General features: G+C 60.5%; 1 protein-coding gene across 1 annotated transcript in view; it reads right to left on the bottom strand.

The window, feature by feature from the left end:
- Positions 1-25,507, bottom strand: part of EXD3 (exonuclease 3'-5' domain containing 3) — an 83,867-nt gene that overhangs the window by 54,455 nt on the left and 3,905 nt on the right. The window contains 3 exon segments of the mRNA XM_047699304.1: positions 5,306-5,370; positions 14,027-14,141; positions 25,220-25,401. Of these exon segments, the coding sequence (XP_047555260.1) occupies positions 5,306-5,370; positions 14,027-14,141; positions 25,220-25,401 (362 nt within the window).

Below are 25,507 nucleotides of genomic sequence, written 5' to 3' on the forward strand. Positions count from 1 at the left end.
CTCACTGCAGCCCCAGGAGGTCCTGCCCCAGACCTCCCTGCAGAGCCTCCCCGCCTATACTGTCCGAGCGCCGTTGGCTGAGAGAGGGACGGGCCGTCGGCGCCATTCCCCCTCCTCGTCTCCCGTCCCCGGCGCTCTGGTCTGGTCTGACCCACCGTGCCCTGGGTCTGTCCATCGTCATGGCCCTGTAAAGAGGGGCCCCTCTGAGAGGCTGCAGCCACTGGGCCTCGCCCCACAACCTGTGTGCTGCCCGGGGGACGCATGCCGGTCCTTCAGACACAGTGACCTGGTTGCGGGGCCCAGCAAGCAATGAGAAACCAAAAAAAGGAGGAAAAAACGCAAACTGAAAAACACCTTTGATTGACTTTCCCACCTCTTGCACTGCGGAAGGTCTGGAAACACGTGGGAGCCGAAGGAAGAAAGACCTCTCCCTCGGGGGAGCAGGGTGTCGCCCGAGTGCCACCTTGGCCCCCAGCACGCGGCTGGCTCTGCCTGACTCCGCTGTCCCCTGGAACACCCTGCAGCGACGGGTCCGCTAGCAGCCCCGGACTCTTCACCCGTCCACCCCGAGGGCAGAGCTGCAGGGTGTGGGGTGCAAGCTTGGAAACAGACACCCTGACGCCCGGGGCCACTCTGCGGGGAGCGAGGAGCTGAGGCCCCAGCTGCCCCTGCAGACCTGAGACGGGCAGACCTGAGGACAGCCTCTGACGCGTGACGCTGCCATGACCTGGGACAGGCGGGCAGAGCCCACACGGGGGTGTCAGGGCCCAGAGGCCCACTGTCCCCATCTCCACCAGGCCCCACGCCTGCCAGGAACATGTGAAGGAAGACACCTGAGGTTGAGCAACTCTGCCTTCCTGCTCATGGAGGGAAAGGTCTCCAGAGGTGCAGCTCCAGTCTTTGGTCCTGACGTGTGCACGGCTCCCACGCAGGGCCTCTGAAGAGCAGCTCGGAGAGGCTCAGAGCAGAGCGGGGAGGCCGTGTGCTTGGGACCTGTGGCTCCGACCTACCAGCCAGCCAGCCCTTCTCCTTGCCCAAGAGGCCACACAGACCCCTTCCCAGCAAGACGGCCCCTTGAAGCCCCAGACCCACGCCACGGCCAACTGTGGGGTCTGCTCCTTCCGCTCGTCCAGCTGCCCTTCACGGTAGGAACCTTCCTGGCGGCCGGCAGAAGGGGAGCGAATTTTGTGCTGCAGCGGCCGTGGCGGCTCTGTCCCCTCCCAGGAGAAGGCTCAGGAGTGCAGCTGGATGGCTGTCAGCTTCCGGCGTCCCCAGGACACTGGATTGTCTCCCTTTGTGAGCACAAAGCGCGGGGGCTCACCCTGACCTACTTGACACAGCTGCACCTCCCCTCCTCCTGCTGCTGGGGGCGTCTCAGCCTATGGCTTGAGGCGCCCAGAGTCAAAGGGGCTTGAGGCGCCCAGAGTCAAAGGGGCTGGGGCATGGCACATCCCTGCTCCAGCACCGGAAGCAGGAATGGCCCTGCCCCATCCCCAGGACCGCCGTGTGCAAGAGACACTCACCGGGCCCAGGGCCAAGGCAAGTGCAGCCCTGAAGGAGTCAAGACCCCGTGGGGGTCTGCGGGCCTTGCTGAGAGCCAAGCCACCAGGAGCAGCTCCTTGCTGCCCCCTGGCAGCTTCCATGGAGAGCGGAGGCCTCCCAGCAGGCCCCAGGGACCTCCCCAGGGTTCTGCGGACTGAGCCCGGGGCACAGGCACCACCTCCCCACTGCCAGTTACCAAGGGACAGTGGAGGGGAATTCATAGGGAGGGACAGACCCCTCTGCTGTTGGCTCCAGGGCCCTTCCTGCGTCTCTGCCCTGGGAGCAGCCTGGGGCCAGGCCGGGCCAGAACATTCTCCTTGGACAGCACCACTTGGGTCTGGAACTCGGAGAGGCACCTGTGTCCTGTCTGTGTGCACCTCCTCCCGCACAGAGGCCCCTGCTGTGCTCGGACAGAGCCTGGCACCCCTAGGCCAAGGGCCCCCGCCCACAGAGCAGTGGACAGGAAACAGGGTGCACAGCTGGAACATGGGCCTTAGCCCTGGCATCCCCTGTGGCCGATGCTTCCTCAGGACCCTCAGAGTACGATCCCCTCAGTCCAAACCATTGTGCCGAGAGATTTGGCCTCTGCTCCCCAGAAGTGAGATGCCGGCTTTCCCCTCAAGCATGTGGGTGAGCTCAGGAGACCCGGCCAGTCTCCCTTGGCAAACTCTCAGGAAAGGAGAGGAGGCCGCGAGCAAGGAGGCCCATGGAGTGCTGCGGGGAACGGGAAGGCCATAGGGAACGGGGGCACACGGGGAACGGGGGGCCTCCTGGGGCTGGGACATCACAGCTGTCCTGCATTTGCATGTGTTCCTGGAGACAGCACGGAACCCGCGGGAGACAGCGGCAGAGCTCAGGGAGCTCACTGAGCTCAAGGGGAGCTCAATGAGAGGCCACAGAGCACACGGGAACGAGTCACCGTGAGTGACGAACACGGGGCCCCGGGGGTGCTGCCGCCCCCCACCGCGGTCCGAGAGCCCCTCTGGCCCCTGCGGCTGCCAGGGTGGACCCCGTGCTCGGGCACGCACTGGCCACTTGCTGTCCCTCGTCCGGGAAGATTTCAGTCTGGGCACCGTGGCCCCATCTCCGGGGCTGCTCTGCCCCGTGGCCTGGCGGACGGCTGTGTGGACCCTGGCTCCGGAGCTCTGACGGCTGCTCCCTCCCTCCCGCCTGCCCTCTGACTGCTCTCCTAGTTCCTCTCTGCCACCCAGTGGGGTCTGCGCCTTGTCACCCCCCAGCTCGTGCTCCAGAGGGGGAGTCAGCCGCCCCATCCTAGGTTTTAGGGGACCCTGGTAGTTCTGAGACTTGGCCGGAGCCGGTGTCCCCGCGGCCCTGCTCCAGCATCTCCGGCCTCCACGGGGCTGGGGCTTCACACAAGCTGCCAGGGCTGCGCCACCTTGGGGAGCCCCATCCTGCCCATTTGCTCACCTCTCCTGTGTCTTTCATCTCTCCGACTATCCCCACCCCAGGGGTTCTGAGGTGTCCCCAACCCACTGCCTGTCCTCCCAGGCCCCACTGCACACCAGCTCACCTCCCCCGCCTGCAGCCTCTGTCCTCCCTACCCCCACCGGTCCCTGGATCTGCTGCTTCTGCTTCGGTTCCCTCTGTGTTTAAAGGAGGGACCACAGCCCCCCAGCTCATCCCCCACCATCCCATTTCCTTCCTCTTGATCTCACAAACCCCCAAAGGGCTCTCCAAATCCAGCCTCCAGTTTCCCTGTCCTGTTCTGTGGGGGACCCTGAAACTTCCCTGTGCATGGCTGGCCGTCAGGGCATGGCTCCCCTCGTGGCTTCCCTACTGCCTCGTGGTTCCTATGGGGACCCTCTGCCCACTGCCGCTGGCCCCTAGGGCATCACTGGGTCAGAGCTCAGACACTGAGCAGCCCACCCACCTGGCCCCATTCTGGCAAGCGGACCCAGGGGAGATAGCATGCGCCCCTCGGGCAGAAGCTTGGCTCCTGGCTGGAGAGCACCCCCGCCCTGCACACTCACTCGGCACACGGGGACCTGCCCCCCGCAGGCCTCTGTGGCACCGAAAGTGAGAATACACAGATGTGCTCCTTCACGGACAGAAACCAGTTGTGGAAGATCTCAGACAGCCGAGCGTGTGACTAGAAATAAGTAACACGCCGGTGTAAGGGGATGCCTTCCCGAGGGTCATAAAGACGGGCCACGGAGCCCTACCTACAGAGACCTGTGACTCGGGACTGTAGCGGGACAGGCACACTTGTCAGCGGAGCACCTGGGAAGGAACAGACAGTGGCGCCGGCCAGAGGGGGCTGGAACGCCCAAGGCCCTCGACTCCCACATCTGAGAGTCTCAGATGGGGATCCTCAAGCTGGCAGACACAAGGACAGGGGAGAGATGGCTGCTTCCTAGGGCAAGAAACCAGAAGCTGAAAGCCCCCAAAACGGTCATCCCCGACGTTGGCTCAAGCCCGGCAAGGCAGGATGGTCTGCGTTCTTCCAGACCCTCCAGGACCCAGGAATTCCTGTGGAACCAGTGGCTCCAGGGAACGGGAACAGAAGGAAGGCTTTCAACCCAGTCTGTGAGGTCAGCTCACCTTGACCCAGGGGCAGAGACAAACCTCGCCAACACCGCGTGTGCACCGGGACAGGGGACACACCGTGGACACGCAGAATCCGTGAAGCCAGTTCACCAAACAACACAGTCGCGGTACCTCCGTATTAGCGCAAAGCCACGGGAGGCAAACATTAAAAAGAGCTTTTGGGGGGCGCCTGAGTGGCTCAGAGGGTTGGGCCTCTGCCTTCAGCTCAGATCATGGTCTCAGGGTCCTGGGATCGGGCCCCGCATCGGGCTCTCTGCTTAGCGGGAAGCCCGCTTCCCCCTTTCTCTCTGCCTGCTGCTCTGCCTACATGTGATCTCTCTGTGTCAAATAAATGAATAAAATCTTTAAAAAAAAAAAAAAAAAAGAGCTTTTGGCTTTGCAAAAACCTTGGCTTTCTCCAGCTGAGGGGGAGAACCACTCCAAGCCTCCATGCATGCAGTTGAGAGGGGGCTGATGGCTGCCGTGGAGCCCAGGCCTGTCCCCCTTCACACACCATTGGTGACCTGTCAAGCCAGATGCTGGTCCCCCGTGCTACAAAGCCAGCCCTGGACCTGGTGGGAGCACCCTAGGCCTTCACAGGGCACAGATGCCTCTCGTCCACAAGCTCGCGGCCCCTCCTGGAAGGCACCTGCACGGGACACCCGCCCCAGGGAGCTCGGCCGGGTCTGGGCATCCTGCCCACCCTCCAATAGCAGCAGGAGGCAAGACATGAGACATGGGCCTTATCCTGACTTGTCCGTTCTCCCTGGGAGCCAGGGAGAACCTCATTGTTTTGCTGCCTCTGGGAGCAAAGTGCAGGGCAGGGGTGCCCACGGGTCAGGCAAAGTCACCCTCCAGGCCAAGGCCATGGCAGGGCCACCGAGTGCCATGAGAGACCACTACAGCCTCCCTTCCAGGGCCACGTGCATCCCTCAGTGGCCAGATAGGTTGTCCCCGGGACAGGAGGCCACAAGCCAAGGCTAGTCTGAACAGTGAGTACCCTGGCCTCACGGGGTGCATAGGTGGTCACAGCCCCCTGGGGCCATGTTATGCAGAAGCCAGGTGGTGGCCGCAGGCCCTTGCCTCGTGCTCTCAGCCTCAGGGGCCTGTGTACTGGTGTCCAGCCCAGGGCTCCGGCCCCCACGTGTCTGCCAGAACTTTCAGAGAGGGTGGCCCCTGAGGCCGGAGGGGGGGTCTAGCCCCTGTGCTGTCTCATCTGCTGCAGCTCCCGCGCGGGCCACAGTGCATGCAGGGCCTGCAGGAACAGAGGCGGGTCCAGGCCTGGAGGAGAAGATAGGGCTATGCAGAGCCCACCAACTCCACCCTGACCAAGGCCAGGGGCTCCCCACTGATGCCACCCGGTGTCTGTTGACTCTTGGCCCTCTCTGGCCAGAGCTCCCTTTGCCCCCTCCCTGGGACCTGTGGCCTGGCCACCTGCCGTGCTCACTGGGATGGGCTTCTGCCCACAGCTTGGGGGATGCCCAGGCCTCATGTTTCAGCGGTGGTGAGCTGGAGGTTGAACTGGCCACGCCGTGTGAGCAGGAAAGGGGCAGCAGACAGAAGGGCCAAGCCTGCAGCACTGACCATCAGGGTGCCGCCCTCCGTGTCGCATCACAGCCCACCCACATGCACGGCCCACCAAGTCTGGCCTGCAGCCCCTGGCAAGGCCCTAGAGTGGTCCTGTGCTCTGCCTCCCCAGCCCTGCTCCCCCGGCCCCTGGGGCATCCCACACAGGCTGACCACCCACAGCCCTGGCCCTCTCTTGCTTGCTCGAGTCCCCAGCACAGTGCAGGACAGCTGGACGGGGACCCCACTGGGACACCAGCGCCAGGGAAAGCTGGGTTCACCCTCATGCTGGAAAAGGAGCTGTGCCCTCAGACCCAGTCTCAGGTCAATGCCAGGGCTGGGGGGAGCTGGCCTGGGAGGGTGCCTGCGGCCTGCTCTCCGCTTTGGGAAAGGAAGTGGCCTCTGAGTCACCCACAGCCACCAGCGCCCCCTGGCTGCCTCGGGAGGGCCCGCCCCACCCCTGTGGGCACCTGCCCCGCGGTCTCAGGGCAGGGCCACCATTCCGGGTTCACCACTGCCTCGGGGCTGCAGAAATCCCTCTTCGCTGGGCGAGTCCTGAAGTGAAGGGCCAGTCACTGTCTGACCTAAGACTCCCCAGCCCCATGACGATGTTACAGGGCCCAGGGCCCAGCAGGGCTGCCGGAGCAGCCCGAGTCCAGCCCCAGCCCAGGGAGCTGGGAGAAGCCGTGCTCTGATTCAGGACCCAGCTGTGCCCCTCATGGGGTGGCAGTCAGAGACAGGACCTGAGCCCACACACTGGGGGAGGGGAGGTCACCAACAGATGCTCCAGGTCCTACCGGGGCTCAGGAGCTTGGGGCACTTCACCCGCAAATCCACCCAAGAATTGTGGGGACAACAGCAAGCGGCTGGGCTGCTCGTGAGGGAAAGGCGGGGACACCTGGACCAAACCCTGGAGGGCCAGCCGTCCACCTGAGGACACAGACTCGGACACCCAGACAAGACAGCAGCAGAGACTGACGCATGGCGCGGGAGACGGAGTGACACGCTGGGTGCATTCCAGAAGCAGGGCTGCTGGGCGGGGGCCGGCGTGCTTCACGGAAGGAGCACGGCAGGAATTGGGCGCAGTCGGCAGCCTCAGAGCATTTTGTAAAAGGAATTTCTGTTCCTGACTTAGGAAACAACCCAGCAAACTCGGAATAGAGACGACTCCATTGCCCAGATGGGGGATGTTTGTAAGAAACACCCCCGGCAGACACAGACCCTGATGCGGGCAGCTGGGAGCCTTCCCCGGGAGACGGGGCCAGCCCGAGGCCGCCTGCTGCCCGCGGAGCACGGCCCCGGGGGCCCTGGCAGCTCGGAGCCCGCACCCCGCTCCACTCCGACAAACTGGTCCGTCCACAAGCGGAGTCCGCTCCACGCTCAAAAGGAACGAGCGGCCAGGCCGGGAGAGGGCCCGGAGGCACCTGCACTCCCGAGAGGACGGGGCCATCCGGACGGGCCGCATGTGGCAGGACCCCAGCTCCAGGCTGTCCCGGGAAAGGCCAGCGGGGCACCCGAGTGTGCGAGGCCGCCCCGTAGATGCATGTCCCCACGCCCTGCCTGCGCCCACACAGGGCACTCTGCCCACAGGACAGCCCCGTCGGCCACAGTGGGCTTCGGGTGGCGGCGTGTCTGCAGGGGCCATGCGGCGCGCACACGGGAGTGGCTGTGTCTGGTGGGGGAGGCTGTGCGTGGCGGGGACATGGGCAATTGCTGTGCCTTCTGGATTCTCCTGACACTGCTCTAGAAAGGGTAAGTCTTTAAAAACGAAAACAAAGGGGCGCCTGGGGGGCTCAGTCGTTAAGCCTCTGCCTTTCAGCTCAGGTCGTGGTCCCAGGGTCCTGGGATCAAGCCCCGCATCGGACTCCCTGCTCAGTAGGGAGCCTGCTTCTCCCTCTCCCACTCCCTCTGCTTGTACTCCCTCTCTGACAAATAAATAAAATCTTTTTTTAAAATTTTATTTATTTATTTGACAGAGATCACAAGCAGGCAGAGAGGCAGGCAGAGAGAGAGGAGGAAGCAGGCTCCCCGCTGAGCAGAGAGCCCAATGTGGGGCTCGATCCCAGGACCCTGAGATCATGACCTGAGCTGAAGGCAGAGGCTTAAACCACTGAGCCACCCAGGTGTCCCTAAATAAAATCTTTTAAGAAAGTAAAACATTACTTCTCACTGGAAACATAATTTTGTGGAAAGACATGCAGAATCTGAAGAGAAGGTATTAGGGGCGCTCGGGAGGCTCAGTCGGTTGAGTGTTCAACTCTTGACTTCAGCTCAGGTCATGGTCTCAGGGTCATGAGGCCGAACGCTGAGTCGAGCTCTGCGCTCAGCCCCGCGCCTGCTTGGGCTTCTGTCTCTCCCTCCGCCGCGCCCCGCTGCAAGTGCGTCCGTGAAGAGTAAATAAGGGGAGGGTTAGGGTTACTTGGTTGTAGCTTGGACACTGAACACAAGGCCAATGCTAAAACCCCACTGTTCCCCGGTATACAAGTAACAAACAGAAATAAACATTACAAACAATTACAACAGCGCAAAAAAATTCAAATTTCTTTGGATAAACCTAACAAAAGAAATTTACACACACACAACAAAAAAACCAACCCCATGAAACACTGAGAAAAAAATTAAAAGACCTAATGAAGGAAGGGCCATTCCATACACTAAAGAAGAGAAGCTGTCGCCCGCCCCACAGCTGGTCAGAAGATGCCGTGCTGTCCTACCCCCAGCAGCGGGCTGGGTGGGTGTCCCTACGTGTGCCCCGTCCTAGGTGGGCCAAGACTACCCCACCCGGCGCCAAGAACCCCCTCGCTAAGGCTGAGCAGCCTGCAGGGGGCAGCCATGGGCCAGCGCAAAGACCCAGGGCCAGAGTGGGCACTCAAGGGACCCTGATGCGTGACCCGGGCGGCTGTGGAGTACAGGAGCTCCATGCCCCCACTGAGGGCGCCGAGCATCGCTGGCCTCACGCCTGCATTCGCTGACCGTGAAAGACAAAGAGAGCCTCTGGGAGAACATCCTGATGACCTCGGGGCAGAGAGGTCTCCCAAAAAATACAACTTCGGACAAGATTCCCACTAATTAAAAGGATCCTGCAGGAAACTGCAGGACATGTCCTGCCTGGGCCTCATCCTGAGTCGTCCCGCTGTCTAAGGGGCCAGCAGCCAAGACCACAGACCCACCCGACAGCTCTGCCCTGGGCACGCCCCCTGCCCGGCCCCTGCAGCAGGGCACTGCCACCAGCTGAGGACCTGCTGTTTGTCCCTTCTGGGCAGTGACCACACTGGCCTTATTCAAAGCTGTGGTCTGGGCCTTGACGGGTGCTCCACGGTGAGCTGGGGACAGTGCCTGAGGCAGCTGTGCGTGCCCACACTGGGTTACCAGCTCCAGTGGCCTTGGAAAGACCCCTGGAACCCCAAGGGGCAGCTGGAAGGGACCTGAGGCAGGTCTGTGTGGGGTGGGACATGGCAAGGACATGGCCTGGCGGCCAGAGAGATGCGGGTGGGGCGCGTGTGGTGGGGCAGGGAGGACCCCTAGGCTGAGCAGGGCTCCCAGGCGGACCCCCAGCCAAAGACACAAAAAGGAGGGCGTCGGGAGGTGTCTGTCTGAAGGGATAGATAAGCAAGCTAAGTGTCACCTTGCAGGGACCTGGAGGGCCTGGGTCCTGGCAGCTCTGACTTAGGGATGCTGGCAGGAGGCCGGGCTGAGGAGGGCACGTGGGAGCCTGGTGCCGAGGGGCCTCTGTCCATAGGACGGACATCAGCCATGCCCATAGCCTGGCAGGGCCCTCACCTCCCCCCCAAGGCCTGGAGCCCGGCCGAGCCCAAGTTCCCAGCTAACGCCCATCCTGACATCTTGCACCTGCTGACAGGGTCAGACAGCAGGTCGGGGGCTGGAGTCAGATGGCCTCTGGTCTGTGCCTGGTCCCTGACCCCATCCTGGGACCATGAGGGTGGGGACGGGGCAGGAGGCTCTGTGCAAGGGGGACAGCAAAAAGCAGCTCGGTTTCAGGGGTCAAACCTCTGCACCCACAGCCTGGGCTGCTCCTCTCTGTCCAGATGTGGACCTCACAGGCTGTCCCCGCCAGCAGCCTTCCAGCACATGGGTCTGGGGGCCTCAGGCTCCTGCTGTGCGGGGGCCAGGCACCAGGAGGCACAGGCGTGACGCCCCCCTGCCCTGTCCCCGTCCCCATCCTCCTGCTTCCCCAGTGCCCACCAGACACCGAGAGCTGCCAGCTGCCCAGGGGGGCCCCTGAGGAGCCGACAGGAGGGAGAGAGCTGAGCTGACTCGGTGGCCCTCACTCCACGAAACAGATGCGTTCTAGAAAAAACCCAGCAGCCAGGCGAGCATAGCGACCACCTGTCCTTTCCTGTCCGGAATCCGGGGTCAGAGGAAACATGAACAAAGTGGGCCTTCCTCTCAGGGGAGCAGGGGCCATGGTGGGCAGGGCTGAACTGTGCGGAGCACACCGCCCCCCCACGCGGCCTCCGTGTGGCCCCCTTGCCTAGGCCCCCCGCCCTCCTCCAGGGACCCGGGCCAGGACCCACAGAGGCTCCCGCGGCCAGGCTGGAGTCCCACTCGGCACAAGCCTGGGGCAGTGCTGGACGCCCCGAGCCCGGCTGCCCATCCAGACCCACTGTCTCTGCAGGTCATTGCTGTGTCCACCTCCACCCCCGGGGATGGCCATCCTGACCCTGCCGTCCTCGGGCAGCTGCAGAGCGCCAGCGTCCAGCCACTGTCGCATCTGCATCTGCAGACCCAGATGCGGTCTTCCGCCCAGCCCTCCGCAGCGCCCAGTGCCGGAATGTCCACTCCACTTGCGGGGTCGGCGACGTCCTGCCTCCCAGGACACAGGCACGCAGTTCCTTGGCAAAGGTGGGGACTGCTACTCTCTCCAGATCACATTTCTGCCCCTCTCGGTCCCGGGTTCCAGGGTCTACCCTCCTCGGGACATGATGGTGGGCTCAGCCCTTCCCGAGCAGGACTCGGTGAGGACAGGTGGCAGGCAAAGAGAAAGGCCTTCCTCAAAGCCCCCAAGTCCAAACCCTGCAGAGGCCCCCCAGCAGCACCCCCACCCGACAGGCAGGATAAGGTCTCCTGTGGGGGCCGCCCCATCTGGGAAGTGGGATGAGAAGGCCTTGACGTCCTACTTCCTCCAACAAATCAGGAGCCCCCAAGACAGGACCCCTCCCCCGCCTCGCCAGCACCCAGCCCAGGCGCCCTGAAGCAACAGGCCAGCTGTGGGAAGGGCTTCCAAGCCGGGGCGTCCACACAGAGGCAAGCCCCCGCCGCTGGCGACGTCACCACACACCCGGGGAGCTCCTCCAGCAACAGGCACCCACGTAGGTGAACGTGGCCGTGAAAACACGGAAACCGCCCGATTTCAAGGACAAGTTAGAAAATCTGCTAGAAGCAAGGATCCTACTAACAACAGGACTTTAAGAAGACGAAACACTTAGGTTTAAAAAAGTGAGGAACAACGTGGGAGATATATTCTGTAAAAAGCACAGCTAAGAACAAAAGAACAAACAGGAAGGCAAACCCTGTCCTTGAGGTGTGTTCCTGTTTTTACCCAAAACACACATGGGTCATTTCTATGGTCCCAATCCTGCAGGTTAGGAGCAGAGCACGGCGGGCACCTGGGCTCCAGGAATGGTCACCTCGACTCATCAGAAGTAGCCACCAAGGCCAAGCCGCGTTCAGGGAAGGAACCGCTGGGGGAGGGCAGCGGAGAGGCCCGGTTGGTCCACACTGCAGATGAGCTGCCGCACCCTGGGGCCAACCACCAGCGTAGCGAAATTCAGTGGAACCAAACTAGCTCATTCTGATCTCGGGAAGAAGGGAGGAAGGGAGGGAGGGAGAGGGAAAGCAAAAGCAATGAGGGCTGTTGGTCCTGCGGAGAATCACCGTAAAACCGTGGTCACTAGGGGGCGCCTGGGCGGCTCAGTGGGTTAAGCTTCTGCCTTCGGCTCAGGTCATGATCTCAGGGTCCTGGGATCGAGCCCCGCATCGGGCTCTCTGCTCAGTGGGGAGTCTGCTTCCTCCTCTCTCTCTCTCTGCCGGCCTCTGCCTACATGTGATCTCTGTCTGTCAAATAAATAAAAAACAAAACAAACAAACAAAAAAACCCATGGTCACTAGAACTGTTGGCTCATGAGCAGACAGAGACAGAGCGGAAAGCTGGAGACGAACCCAAAAGACAGGGGAGCCCAGCAGGTGGTCGTTGGGGGGTGGGAGACGGCTGTTCCCTGAATGGGCTTCTAGAAATACAAGTGAGTCGGGCCCATACCTCGTATCTCACAGCAAAATCAATCCCATCTGGATCCCAGACCAAAACGATCACAGCTGACCCCTCCCGGACCCCCCACAGGCAGGTCTGTACTCAGTATTCACACAGGGAGGTGCGGGCTGGCTTACGACCGTCTCTCTCAGACCAGGAAGCACAGAGTGGTTGAGTGACTTTCCCACAATCACAGAGCGAGGAAAGTGTGTGCCACCTGGGTTCACGGGCTTTCTCCCATCACAGCCCGAGGATGGCTCCACAGCCCCAGAGGCCGGGGGAGACCCTCCCCCCAACACCTGATGCCAGGAGGGGCCAGCTCTGCTGACGGCATGCCCCAGGGGGGGGCATGTCTTGGGGATCTGTCGGAGGGAACCAGGCTCCCGGCAGCTGTTGCCCTCCACGTGCTCGGAGAAGGAACTCGAGAAACTTGCAAGGAAAGGGAACCCAGCATGGTCTGCAAACCCCAACCACTGAGCTGTGGCTCAGCCCCATTTGCTCGCACAAAGGCCACGTTTTCCGGGGAAACAGCCCTTGAGCTGATGTTCCAGTTGGAGGATATTTTATTGGCCCCTGGGGAACGGAGGTGGAGAGGAAAAGGCCTTTGTCCTCACTGGCCCGTTACTCCCTCTCATCCTTCCTCCATGCCAGCCACAGAACAGGCCAGGAGAGCCACATGGAGGCCCGAGGGTCTAAGGGATGTCACCCTCCCAGGGACCACAGAAGAGGAAGGTCCTCGTGGCAAAACCAGTGGAGGGGCCAGAAGCATCCTAGAGGTGCTCCCCCAGACACGGGGAAAGACAAGTGCCCCCGCCAAGAGTGACCCTGGCCCAAGGCCTCCCGCAGGGACCTTCCCAAGGCTGGCCTCACCAGCAGGGCTGGACACAGCGCCGGCCCAGGGACCCCGCAGCACCCGCCGTGTCTGATGGAGTGGGGGGCTGTCTGACCCGGAGGGGCTGTGTCTGACCCGGGGAGGCTGTGTCTAACCCAAGGGGGGCTGTGTCTGTTCTCAGGGTGGCCTGCCCCTTTGCTGGCTCCAGCAGGCCAAGGGTGAGACCCTGCACACCTCAGGCTGAGGCCCACGTAGTGATGGCCACGTGTGACATCATGGAGCCCCACCCTATATGCAGCCCCGTGGGGACGGGCACAGGTCTGGGGGGAGGCCCTGAGGGAGGAAGGGGCCTGAAGAGGCCCTGTGCACCTATGAGCCCGTGGGCCCCAGCTGCACCCCAAGTCCCGGCCCTTCAGACCCTAGACCCCACGCCTGTCTCTGGCTGCTCGTTGGTTCAATACCCAGGGCTGACCCCGAAGTGATGACCCAGGAGGCCCCTGTGGCACGTGTGTGGAGACCACGGCCCCCCAGGACAAAAGAGTCGTGCTGGGATGTGGGACCAGTTCTCAGGGTAGAAACGAGACCACCTCCACGGCCACCAAAGCGAAAATGCCTCCCTTCCCCACAGGGGAGGCTTCTGTGCCCAAACAGGCCCCTCATCTCTGGTCAGGATCCCGGCCTGGGCATAGGGCAGGACTGCCACAGGCGGCTTTGGGCTCCCATGCCTGTAGCTGACCCAGGCCCCTGCTTCTCAGACACACCCTGCTTCCCTCCTTGCTTCTTCTTGGCAAGATGAATACAATGCCAGAGTCCAGCCCAGAGACTCGGTGAGCGGGGCGGTGCCAGGACTCAGAGAAACTCCCGTCCCTCCCACCAGTACCCCCACACTGCCATGGGGGGCTCTGTCCTCCCCAGTGGTGCTGGTCCAGTCACACAGTCCTCTGGCAGCTAGCAAGCCAGTGGCCAGCAGGCAGCCCACCTGGGGACAACAAGACCACCTTGTGTGCACCTTGGGAGCTGGTGGCCCCCTTCACAGGGCACAGAGCAGTGCCTACTGCAGCCCTCAGGCCAGGAAAGCTGTGTCACCTGTGTGCTTGCGTCCATGCCCCACATGAGGCTGGAGCACAAGGACACCTTCCACCTGGGGTGCCCATGTATAGACAGCCCCACGTACACACGCTGTCCACACAGCCAGCACACACGCCTGCATTCCTCACACGTCCCCGCTACCTGGCCCTGCCCAGTGGTGCCCATCGGGGACACGGACTCACCCGCAGAACAGCCCTTGGTCCCAACAGGGTCGCCGGTGGGGTCTCCAGCTGTGTCTGGCAGGTCCATCCTCAAGGTGGGGCCAGGGAGGTGACAGGCAGCTCGAGGAGGGAGGACCTGGCGGAGAGCGATACTCTGTCCCACGAGCGATACTCACACTCTCGTCCCCACGCTGTCCTGGCACGGGGGGCCCAGGCAGCCTCGGCCCCCCTGCTGGCCGGGGATGCTCAGAGCTGCCGGCAGAGGCGGGCTTGCCGTGATGACCCACACAGGCGCTCCCGCCTCGAAATATTCTGGTCAGGTCAGGCGGTTATGCCCAGGGCCCAGCAAGTGTTCACCCTCCCCAACCCACTTCTCTACACTGATGGAGACGGCTGGTTTTCCTCCTTTAATGGGCTACGCGAGGCCTCGGGAAGACTTTGTTCCCCGACGCGGTCTTCCTGGGCACCGTCGTGAGAAGGGCAGGGCCCCCCATGCAACCCCTGAGCACAGGCTCAGTGCAGCAGCTCCGCTTCGTCCCCCGAAACTCCAGGAGCCCTCTTAGGTGTCCCTTCAGACAGTTTCTTTTTCTTTTTAAAGAGTTTATATATTTATTTGACCGAAAGGGAGAGACAGTGAGAGGAAACACAAGCAGGGAGAGCGGCAGAGGGAGAAGCAGGTTCCCCGCTGAGCAGGGAGCCGGATGTGGGGCTCGATCCCAGGCCCCCAGGATCATGACTGAGCCGAAGGCAGACACTTGGCCCACTGAACCCCCCAGGCGCCACATTCGTATTTCTAAACCGTATGCTGACGGTTTAGCTTCCAGTCTGGCGTGTGACTGACCAACGTGAAGGGAAGGGTTCACTCTCGCACCCCCGGGGCCGCCCACCTACAGCCGTTCTGTGAGAGCCCGCCTCTGGCTCACTGTTTAGAGAAGACACGAGCAGACGTGTGTAAATATCTCCCAATGCTGAGCCGTGTGCCGTGGCGGTTTCTCCTTTCCTGCTCCGTTCGCTCCGGACTTCTGCTCCAGCCGTGCAGGGCGCTCGGGCTGGGCCGCCCCCTCACTGGGAACCGCTGGGCACAACACGCCTCCTGACAGCAGGACAGTGCCCAACACCCCGGGGTGACCGGCTCCCACCCAGGGGCAAGCTCCCGGCCCAGACCACTGACCCGGGGTCCAGAGAGCACAGCCTCCCTCCAGGTGACGGAGGCAGCCGAGCCTCTGTGGGACAGGGCCCCCAGAAATGGCAGCCTCAGGGCTGAGAGGGTAACAGAGACAGGAGCACTCCAGCCCAGCCAACACCAGCCAAGACTCCAGAAAGGCCAGGCCTTAGGACAAGGCCTAGACTGAGCCCCACTCTGACCTGCCCTGCCAAAATCCCAAACCAAGCCCCAAGAAATCAACATTGGGGTACATCGTAGGTCGAGTCCCACCAAGACAAAGATCCCCGCTAACGAAATGTCAAGCCATGCCGACTTGCTCAAGGTGATCAGCTAGAAATTCACTGCCTGCCACAACAAAAGTCAACATTCTTCACAGGAACATAATAGAACCCAGAATCCAGGGCTGCCACAAGCTTCACTTACAATATGCAACACGTAATAAATCGCAAGATCTACCAAGATACAGGAAACTATGACCTGTAATCAAGGCAGAAAAAAAAACCAACCACCCAGATAATAGAAACCAACTCCAAATGGCTCAGCTGTGGGATTTATCAAAGATAAATACAACTATTACAAGTGTGTGAAGGGGCGCCTGGGGGGCTCAGTTGTTAAGTGTCTGCCTTTGGCTCAGGTCATGATCCCAGGCGGAGAGCCTGCTTCTCCCTCTCCCACTTGCCCTGCTTGTGGTCCTTCTCTCGCCGTGTCCCTCTCTGTCAGATAAATAAATAAAATATTTCTTAAAGAAAGTTTAATAACTGAAATGGAGAGTCACTGGTTTGGAGACGGCAGATGAGTGTGAATCTGAGGACAGATCACCGGAGACGGTCCTCTCTAGCGGGTGGGGGAGGGAAGAAGAGAGAACAAGTGACACACTTCGTTGCTGCGGGCTGTTCTGCCCTGCCGCGGCTGATGGGGCTCGGACAGCACCGCGGTCCCTCTCTCTGCAGGTCGGAACAAGCTGGGAAGCCTAGCACTGGGTTTCAGCGACACCCCGTCTCAAGCCACTGTCCACCATCTCCGTCTGGACAGAAGCTCTCCAGCCCTGTGGCATGGGACTCCCCTTCTCTCTTCTTTCTCTGTGTGTCCTGCGTTTCTTGACTTCCAAGTCCTCACCTTTCTGTTTTCCTCCTGTTTCCAGAAGAGCGCGCTCTCCAGAATCTTCCCGGGAAGAACATTTACCAAGTGTCCGGTTGTCGGGAGGTGTCCTCACTGGGCCGCAGCTCTCAGCTGCAGGCCAGCCCCCAGATATGGGATGCTGATGGTCCCCGCTGTCTTCTAGGCCCTCATGTCCGTGCCCAGAGGTCTGAAGCCACCTGACTCCCAACATCACACAGGATGCTTTTCTTTTCCTCATGCAGGGCCTCCCCTTAACAGCACCGCGCCTCAGGGCGGGAGGGCGTGGGGTCTGCCAGGGGCTCTTACGTTCCTCGGTGCTGGGACGTGTCTTTTATTTTTCCTTGATAATGTCCTGGCCTCCCTGTTTACCCTGGGCTGTAAGGACTGTGCTGTGTGTGGTGTTTTTTTTAGGATTTTACTTATTTATTTGAGAAAGAGCAACAGAGACAAGCAGAGAGCGAGGGGAAGCAGACATCCCCCCTCCCCTGACCAGGGCGCCTGACGGGGGGTCTCGATCCCAGGCCTCCAGGATCCTGACCTGAGCTGAAGGCAGCCACTTCCCTGAACACCCCCGGCACCCCGTGCTGTAAGTATTCTTAGATACTGCCCTTCCTGGAAGAACCTCTCATTTTCTGATCTTTCCCCTTCTCTGCCTTCAGCAGAGATTTCCTGAACTTTATTTTGCAGAATGATCACTGACTTACTCACTTCTGCTACCGAAACTATTAATCAGGAGTCGTTTCTCCTTTCGCCCCAGAGGACCTCACGACTCCGTCTGTTTTCCTGCACACTCGCCCCCCTTCCTGCTCACCTGGTGTGTCTCTCCTCTCAGAAGCTTTGCTCAAGTGTCTGGAGACCGAGAGGGACACAGAGCAGCTGTGTGGGTGCTGGGCAGGGGGGGCCCTGGGAACGGGGGCTCACTGTAGGTACCTGGGGCCTGGGTCCCGAAGGTCACACCTCGGCTCGTCTGTCAGGAAGAGACGCCCCCATCCTCACCTGCAGGGGGGCACTGGGTGGCCATAGCCCAGGTCCCCAGAGGGCCGGGGTCCGAACCCTCCCTCTGAAAACCTCCTGAGACCCTGCCTGCAATCTGGAGCTGCCCTGGGCGCTGTGGCCAGGCTGGGGGCCACCCCCTGCCCCGCACCCCAGGTCCCCAGGCGGCTAGAGGGCAACCCTCGGCAGTGGCCTTCCATCTCCACGGGGCCTCGCACTTCTTCCCTTCTCTTTACCTGTAAGTGCTTCTGTCTTTATGAAAAAGGCAAAGCCATCTTTTTAAAATGTCTTTGCTGCCCTTTTAATGGGCCTCAAGCACAGCGAGGGAAGCGGCCCCAGCCAGTGCCCACGGTCCCAGCGCCCTCGCGACGGGCACACCTCCCACGGGACACACGCCCTGCGCACCGCACGCCGCAGATGCTGCAGGAGCTCTGCACCGTAGTCCACCAGAGCTGTTGGCCTGCACTGTTCTCCCCTTGGAAATCACTCCCACCTGCCCTGGGGCTCTGCGCACCTCCACCCTCCACGGCCTGGATCTGCGGGCACCCGGCCAAAGAGACCGGGCTGTGGGATGGGGTGGTCCCCGCAGTGCACGTTCGACCCCACCCAGCCCACAGACTGGGCCCCTGGAGGGTAGTAGGGGTCTCCTAGGGCAGCCAAAGCAAAGTGCCACAGACAAGCAGCTGTGACAACAGAAATTCACTTTCTCCCAGTTCTGGGGACTGGAAGTCCAATATCAAGGTGTTGGCAGGGTCAGAGGCTCCTGAGGCCTCTCCCCGTGTGCAGACGCTGTCTTCTCCTGTGTCTGTGCCCACTCTCCTCTTCTCACAAGGGACACCATCCTACTGACCTCATTTTACTTTAGTTACCTCTGGAAAGACCCCATCGCCAAATATGATCCCATTCTGAGGTGCTGGGGGTTAGGCCCCCCGTGGGCCATGCCAAGGAGACCTCTGGCCCCTTTGGCCTCAGGTCAGAGGATGACTCTTGGGCCCACCAGAGGATCCCCAGGAGGGGACGCTGGCCATATTCCCCATGACACGGGCCCCTCTCTGAAAAGCCACCAGGAGGCCCGCCCATTTCTTCCTCTAGTCCTTCCTTCACCCTAACAGACATGCCTCACCCAGACCCCAGTTCCTTGTGCGGCCAACTTAGAGCTGCCTACAAGCCTCAGCAAGACCAGGGCCTGGCCTGCATGCCCCACAGTGTTGGCACCCTTGTTCAGCACTTCTGGAGCCCTTGACACTTCACAGCAGGTGCAGAAGGGGTCCCGAACAGACCCTCTGGCAGGGTCCACCCCCCAGGGGCAGTGAGTTCCTGGCTGGGGTGGGGAAAGGCCCATGCATGCTGGGGCCTGCATCCCTGGACAGAAGGCCGGGGGGATGGGGAAGAGTAAACAGCACGATGCGGGGCTCTCCAGAAACAAGGGCCAAGCGTCCACCTACTGCAGGGCTGACGGAGGGCCACCTCAAAGAGTGGCTCTTCCCGGCCTCCGTCTCTGGGCCCCACCGCGGGCTCCCTATGCCACCCTGAGCTGCAGGCCACTCTGGGGGGCTGCTAAAGGGGCTCAAGTGGAAGCCGTGGGCCCGCGGACAGGTCCCCTACAGAGCCCCCCCCCAGCAGAGCCAGACCCCCAGGCCACCCCCATCTCATTGGCCGTCCCCACATCTGGGTGGGCCTGTGGGCTCTTCTTTAAAAAGGGAGCCTCGCTCTGATCAGACTTAAAATAATGACCAGCATCAGTGCAGGGCAAAGGTCCCTCTGAGCCCTGCAAGTCAGGTCACCCCAGAAGGAACGCTGCCCTGCGGTCCATTCACCACCTGGGGCCAGGCTCTGTCCACACGGCCATGATCCTGATGACCACCTCTGCACGGCAGCCACCTGCTCTGCTGGTCAGCCTGCAAAGGGGTCAGAGGACCACATGGCTCTTTTCTTCGAGAGGGGCTTTTTCTAACCTCAGGGGAGAAACCCCTGCAACTCCAAGATCTGCCCCAGACTACCATCCCCTTTCCTCTGGGAGTGTGGCAGCTAGAGGCGGGGGGGGGGGGGGGGGGGGGGGGCTGGTGGGGGGGGGTGGGCGGGGGCGGGCTGTGTCCTTGGGCGAGCCCCAGGGCAGGTAGACAGACCCAGACCCTCCTCCTTGAGAAAGGGTGAGGCCACGGGAAACCCAGCTCAGCTCTCCTTACACAAGCTTTGTTCTGCTCCGGAGCCTGGAATCCAAAATCCACAAGCCCACGTGCTTCTGAGCTGGCAAAGACCAGAGTCAAATTCACCCCATGGCAGACTGTTTTAATTGACCTCATTTTAAAGAGAAAAAAGTCTGCTTGCAGTCCAGATTGTCTTGAGCTGAAAATGCCGTTCAGGGTTTGGAGGCTACACCAAGACCAGGCCTTCCCAGGGATGGCCTTCTGGAGCCCACCGGGACGGCCTCCTGGAAGCCTTGGAACTTCCATTTAAAATGAACGTCAACGCGTGCAACTTGTTCAGGCCTCACAACTTTTTCTTGGTGGGAACCGAGCCACACATCGGAATGCGGGCCTCAGAGAGCCCACCCGCCCTCTGCCCCTGCCCTGCAGCGGGGTGCTCCAGGCCCCCACCTGCAGGAGGGGGCAGGACAGACTGCCTCCTCCGACAGCTGGGCCCCGAGTTTAACTGGGTGCCCACCTGGGAGCGGTGCCCTCCAGCCAGACCCCTGGCGGCTTCAAAACCCAATAAAAGGAAACCTCATTTTCCATGGAGCCAGGCGGCCGGCAGGGGGAGCTCTCAGCCCGAGCGTCTGGCCATGCCGCCCTGGCTGGACAAGATGACCGTCCACACTACGTCACCCCTCAGCAGGAGAAAGGACGGCTCCGCCCTTGCCCTGCAAACTCAGTGAGAAGCTGCGAGCGCCCTGAGCCCTCACTTCCCTCCGAGGGGCCTCCTCTGTGTTCTCCGGACTAGCCTGTGGGTTTGCCACAGCTTGCTTGTCCTGAATTCCGACTCCCGTGTCATTCCCCAGCAAACCCATTTCGCTGGTAAAATAACTAGCTGTTTTAATTCTGAGGTTGACCCAGGCCACGCCTGGCATCTGCTGTAGGTTGGGGATGCTGCAGGAGCCCCTGGATGTTCCAGCCCTGTGCCCCACGGCCTCCCGCTCAGCACACTGACCAAGCCAGACCCAAGGCCTCCTGGAACCCAGCCCCTCAACCAGGCCCAGCCAGGGGCAAGAGGGCACCTCTGCAGGGTCACCCTCCAGACGGAGCCCCTGGCATTGGCACCACCCAGGCTGGGGTCCCGGTCCAGCCACACCGTGAAGCGGGCACTGTAGGCTAAGTGAGGGCATTGAGAACCACAGAGCAAGGGCTCACGACGCCTGCCCGGCACTGGCTGTGATCTGGCTGTCTCCTCTGTTCCACAGGAGGGAAAGACAGGGCCCGGGGTCTTCCCACTATAGGCTTCGTGCATGGGAGGAACACAGTGGCCAAGCCTGGGACACTGCCGGAAGCCCAGAGGACCAGGCTCCCGGGTGCTTCAAGATGTTTCCGGACCTAAAGCTGCCCCTCACATAACCCAGAAAGGTGGAAACTGAAGGCAAAGGGCAGAAATTAAAGGACCCAAAAGAAGCTACATTGCCCGCTGAGAGTCCAAGCAGCCTGGTGGGGCCGGGGCTCAGCCTTCCGCCCAGCTGTCCACCTGTCCCAGCAGAGCGGGACACGGCGTAGGACGGAGTTTCCTCCACATTCTGGTTCACGGAGGCGACCTTTAAATAGGTCATCAGAGCACTCTCCTTTGGACGCCAGGTCGTGCTTCCTACACCGCTGTCCTACACTGTTTTCTGCAAACACAGAGGTGGCAGCTGTGTGACTCCCATAGGTGCTTCCCGTGCCCTTCATCACAGGTGGCTGAGGCCCAGGAGAGGGTGATGGGGGTGCTGTCGCCTCACTGTGCCAGAGCCCTTCCGAGAGCATGACTCCTGCCCGGGCCACCACACCTGCACCCAGCCCTCCTGGGCCACCCCATGTGACTGACAAGGCGTGCACCGTAGAAACGCGGGGCAGGAACACAGGCAGCCAGGGGCCGGCACCAGCCTCGGACTCCAGATGCCGTCGCCCCCACAGGGAGGCCCTGTCCCCTCCTCGCCCTGCACCGTCCCACGGTCAGCCACGTCCTGCCTTAACTGCAAAATGTACCTGGGCTAGGAGCATAAAATGTCTCAGTACTGATTTTTTTGTATCAATTACGGGTGGAAACGAAGATATTCAGGGAATACTGGAGTCAGGAGATATATAAATATATGTGAGTATATATACACATATATATACATATATATAAAAGATTTTATTTATTTATTTCACAGACAGAGATCACAAACAGGCAGGCAGAGACAGAGGGGGAAGCAGGCTCCCCGCTGAGCAGAGAGCCCGATGCGGGGCTCGATCCCAGGACCCTGAGATCATGACCTGGGCCGAAGGCAGAGGCTTAACCCACTGAGCCCCCAGGGTGCCCCGGGAGGGATTTTTAACTTACTGACCTAAGAGTTGCTCCTTTCTCTAAAAATTAGGATCACCAATCTAAAACACAAGAAAGTACCTTTCCAGAGATGCCACGTGGGGGGTGGGGGTCCCTCCGGAGCAGCTGTGGGAGGTGCCCCACTGCTTCTGGGCTGCACCCCGCCACGATGTGCACACTGTCAGGGTCACTCCAGTTGGTCAAGTCGGCTTCAGCCCTGTCTGGGGGCCTCGCTGGAGCGCCTCTCCTGGGACCCTTCCCACTGGGTGCAGGGGTCAGCAGGAGAGGGCACGAGCCAGAAGTCACTGGCCCCACCATTCAGTCGGGCTTTCCAGCTCCCCGCCCGCTCCGGTGCGGGCCTCCCACTGTCCAATAACGGGGTAGAATCACATGAATGATGAATGGCTACTTAAAAACATTTTACAAAAACATTTAATGTCGTTGGGAAAAAAGGACCTCACAACGTGGCACACAGTTGTATTTGACGGAAAGCCACTGCACTACAGTGTGGGCTGCAGGACACCCCAGCCCCATCAATATGAGACAGACCGGGAGCCACGCAGGCACCAGTGGGGGTGGGGGGGCAGGCCGCCCCTTCCATTTTCTGTTTCTTGTTTTTGTATTTGCTACATGTTATACAATGAACACACCGCACTTCCTAATCATGAAGAAAGAAAATCATAAATGAAACTTTAAAAGTTAAACTTGGGGTGCGTGGGTGGAGCGGTCACATCAGCGTGGGCCCTTGGCGTGGGGTCAGGTTCTGGTCTCCAGGTGGTGGGACGGAGCCCCGCGGCAGGCTCTGCACTGAGCTCAGTGCCTGGGAGTCTCTCTCCCTCTGTCCCTCCCACTTGTGCGCATGCGCTCTCTCTCAAATAAAGTTTACAACCTTTTTAAAGATTTTTATACTCCGAGGAAACCTTAGCTTTGGGAAGGACATGGGGCCACCTGCTCCGAGAGCCCCGCCAGGCTGTGGGGAGGTGGCCCGCCCCATGGACACCAGGCCCTCTCGCCGTTGTATGGTCTGCCCCGGGCTGCCCACGGGCCTGGCTCTGCCCTGGCGATCTGACCCGTGGTGCTGACCGCTCGGGGGCCACGCGCTGCTGCCAAACGAATGGCCCCAAACGCAGTGGCTTAGAGTAGAACGACCCTTGACCATCCCTCGCGGGTCAGGTGCAGGAAGCGGCCTGACCGCAGGGTCCTGCTCCGGGTCCTGGGGGTCGCAGCCAGAATGAGGTGGGCCTGCGCTGTCTCCAGGCTCAGCGGGGGCCGGGGGCCACCCACTGCCCGTGCAGCTGGAGCCGGACAGCCCGTGGGTCTCTGATGCTCGGCACCCAGCTCCGATTTCCTGTTTCCTGCCGGGCGGCTGGGATAGGCTGGACTGCGGGGCAGTCATCCCGCTTCTCGAGGAGGTTTTCCCGCCGTGACCGCGGTGTCACCGCAGATGGGGCAAATACGCGGTCCCCTCCATTAACACTGAGTGTCATTCTCCCGGTCCTGTTTTTTCTTAGTCTCCTCAGAAGTGTGTCTCATTGGTCTTTTTTTTTAAGATCTTGTTTATTTATTTGAGAGAATGAGAAGGAGAGCGAGCAAGCATGAGGGGGCAGGGTCAGAGGGAGAAGCAGACTCCTGATGCGGGACTCGATCCGGGGAATCCAGGATCATGACCTGAGCCGAAGGCAGACGCTTCATGGACTGAGCCCCCTAGGCGCCCCTCACGGGTCTTTTTAAGAGCTAGTTTTCAGGGAAACCTGGGGGCTCAGTGGGTTACGCATCTGCCTCCGGCTCAGGTCATGATCCCAGGGTTCTGGGATCAAGCCCCGCATCAGGCTCCCTGCTCAGCGGGGAGTCGGCTTCTCCCTCTGCCCCTCCCCCTGCTTGTGCTCACACTCTCTCTGTCAAATAAATAAACAAAATCTTAAAAAAAAAAAGGACTACTTTTCGGTCTAATTCTACACTTCCTGATTTAATTACTTAATTAATTAAGCTTTTCTCTTTATCAACTCCCTCTTCTGCCTTTTGGTTTCTTCCATTTGTTTTTTACTTCTTCGGGTGCGATTTCCTCCCTCTCTGGCTGCATTCGGGCTTCCTGGGATTTGTGTGTCCCTCAGAGATGCTCTGCTTCCTTCTGACCGCAGAGCTGCTGTGTTGGCCTGCTTCTCCCTCCCTTGGAAATGACCCACTGTTTCTGTCCAGGTCTCCTTGGCACTCAGGATTCTCCTCCTGTTTCACTTCAGCAGCACACACTCCTCCCTTTTTTGCCATTTCACTGGCTTCATCGGACGTCACGTGAGGCTGTGGGTCTGCTCTGAGGTTCTCAGCCCGGCCGGCTTCCCGCCTTCCCCTGCGGTCTGCAGCACATGCGCGGAGACAGGCCCGGGGGCTCGGAGTGGCTGCGCTGCAGGGCCCTGGACAGCTGAGGGATCGTCTTGTATCTGACTTGCCGGTCCTGGCCCAGACAGACACCCACTTTGGAAGGGCTGCGTGTAGAAATGGAGCTCAGGGACCAGCAGCAACATGTTCCTCCAATCGAAGCTGCAAGGCCAGGTAACCGGTGCTGGCTTGGGTCCGGGAGAGCAGAGGGGCGGGCGCTGCTGGCCCGGTGCCCATGGAGGAGGAAGCCCTTGACCACCACAGAGGTCTGCAGAGGTGCGCTAAAATTTTCCCAGGGTTACAGTCCCAGCTCTGAACCTGAAAGGGGATGAATCGTGGGCCGCTTCCTGTTTGCACAGCTGCCTTCTGTGTCCTTCTGGTTTTCCTCTCGAAGATTCCCTGGGGTGGCAGAGGTATGAGCGCCCGAGTGAACGGTCAGCAGCCTATGAAACGGCTGTGGCGGTGGGTTTCAGAGCTGTGGCTGACAGGCGCCTCCCCACGGAACCCTCCATGGAACCCTCCACGGAACGTGCTCGTGGCCCTGAATCAGACACAGCCCCAGTCGGGGCCAGGCCTCCGGAAGCTGGTCTCCAACACCAAGCATTTCCATCACACCAAGGTTATTTTTATTTCCTGAGAGAAAAATCTTATTTTGATTTTATTTTTTCTTTGAAAGTGCCTGTTGTTTAAAAAGAAAGAAAAAAAAAACCCACACACTTCTTTGCATTGGGCTAAAGCCAATTCCTGCCATGTCTTTGACATCTGTGCTCCAGAATGAACCACAACTATTACATTCCTTTAAAAATAAGTTCCAGGGGCGCCTGGGGGGCTCAGCGGGTTAAAGCCTCTGCCTTCGGCTCAGGTCATGATCCCAGGGTCCTGGGATCGAGCCCCACATCGGGCTCTTTGGTCAGCGGGGAGCCTGCTTCCTCCCCTCTCTCTGCCTGTGTCTCTGCCTACTTGTGATCTCAGTCAAATAAATAAATAAAAATCTTTAATAAAAAAAAAAAAAAAAAGAAGGAAAGTAAAAATAAGTTCCAGCACTACGCTGACCACTAGCTGAGTCACAGTCCTACCTTAGAAATGGCTCCCTTTTCTGGACTCTTCCACTGATGGAGCAACTGTGGGATCCTCACGGTCCTGGCAGGCCTCCCCAGAGTGCTGACGTGGTCACCCTCCCTCAGGATAGCAGGCCGCCCGTCTGTGAAGGCTAGCTTCAGGTCGGCCGTGGGCTGCGCCACTCCAGACGCCTCAACGCCTGCCTGGGAAGAGATTTTAGCTCAGACAGAAGGAAGTTTTCTGCACAACGTTTAAGCAGTTGAATTTCAGAGCTGGAAGAATCTTAGGCTCATTAATCATTTCAA

The sequence above is a fragment of the Lutra lutra genome, chromosome 13, assembly GCF_902655055.1.
Source record: "Lutra lutra chromosome 13, mLutLut1.2, whole genome shotgun sequence".
NCBI lineage: Eukaryota > Metazoa > Chordata > Mammalia > Carnivora > Mustelidae > Lutra > Lutra lutra.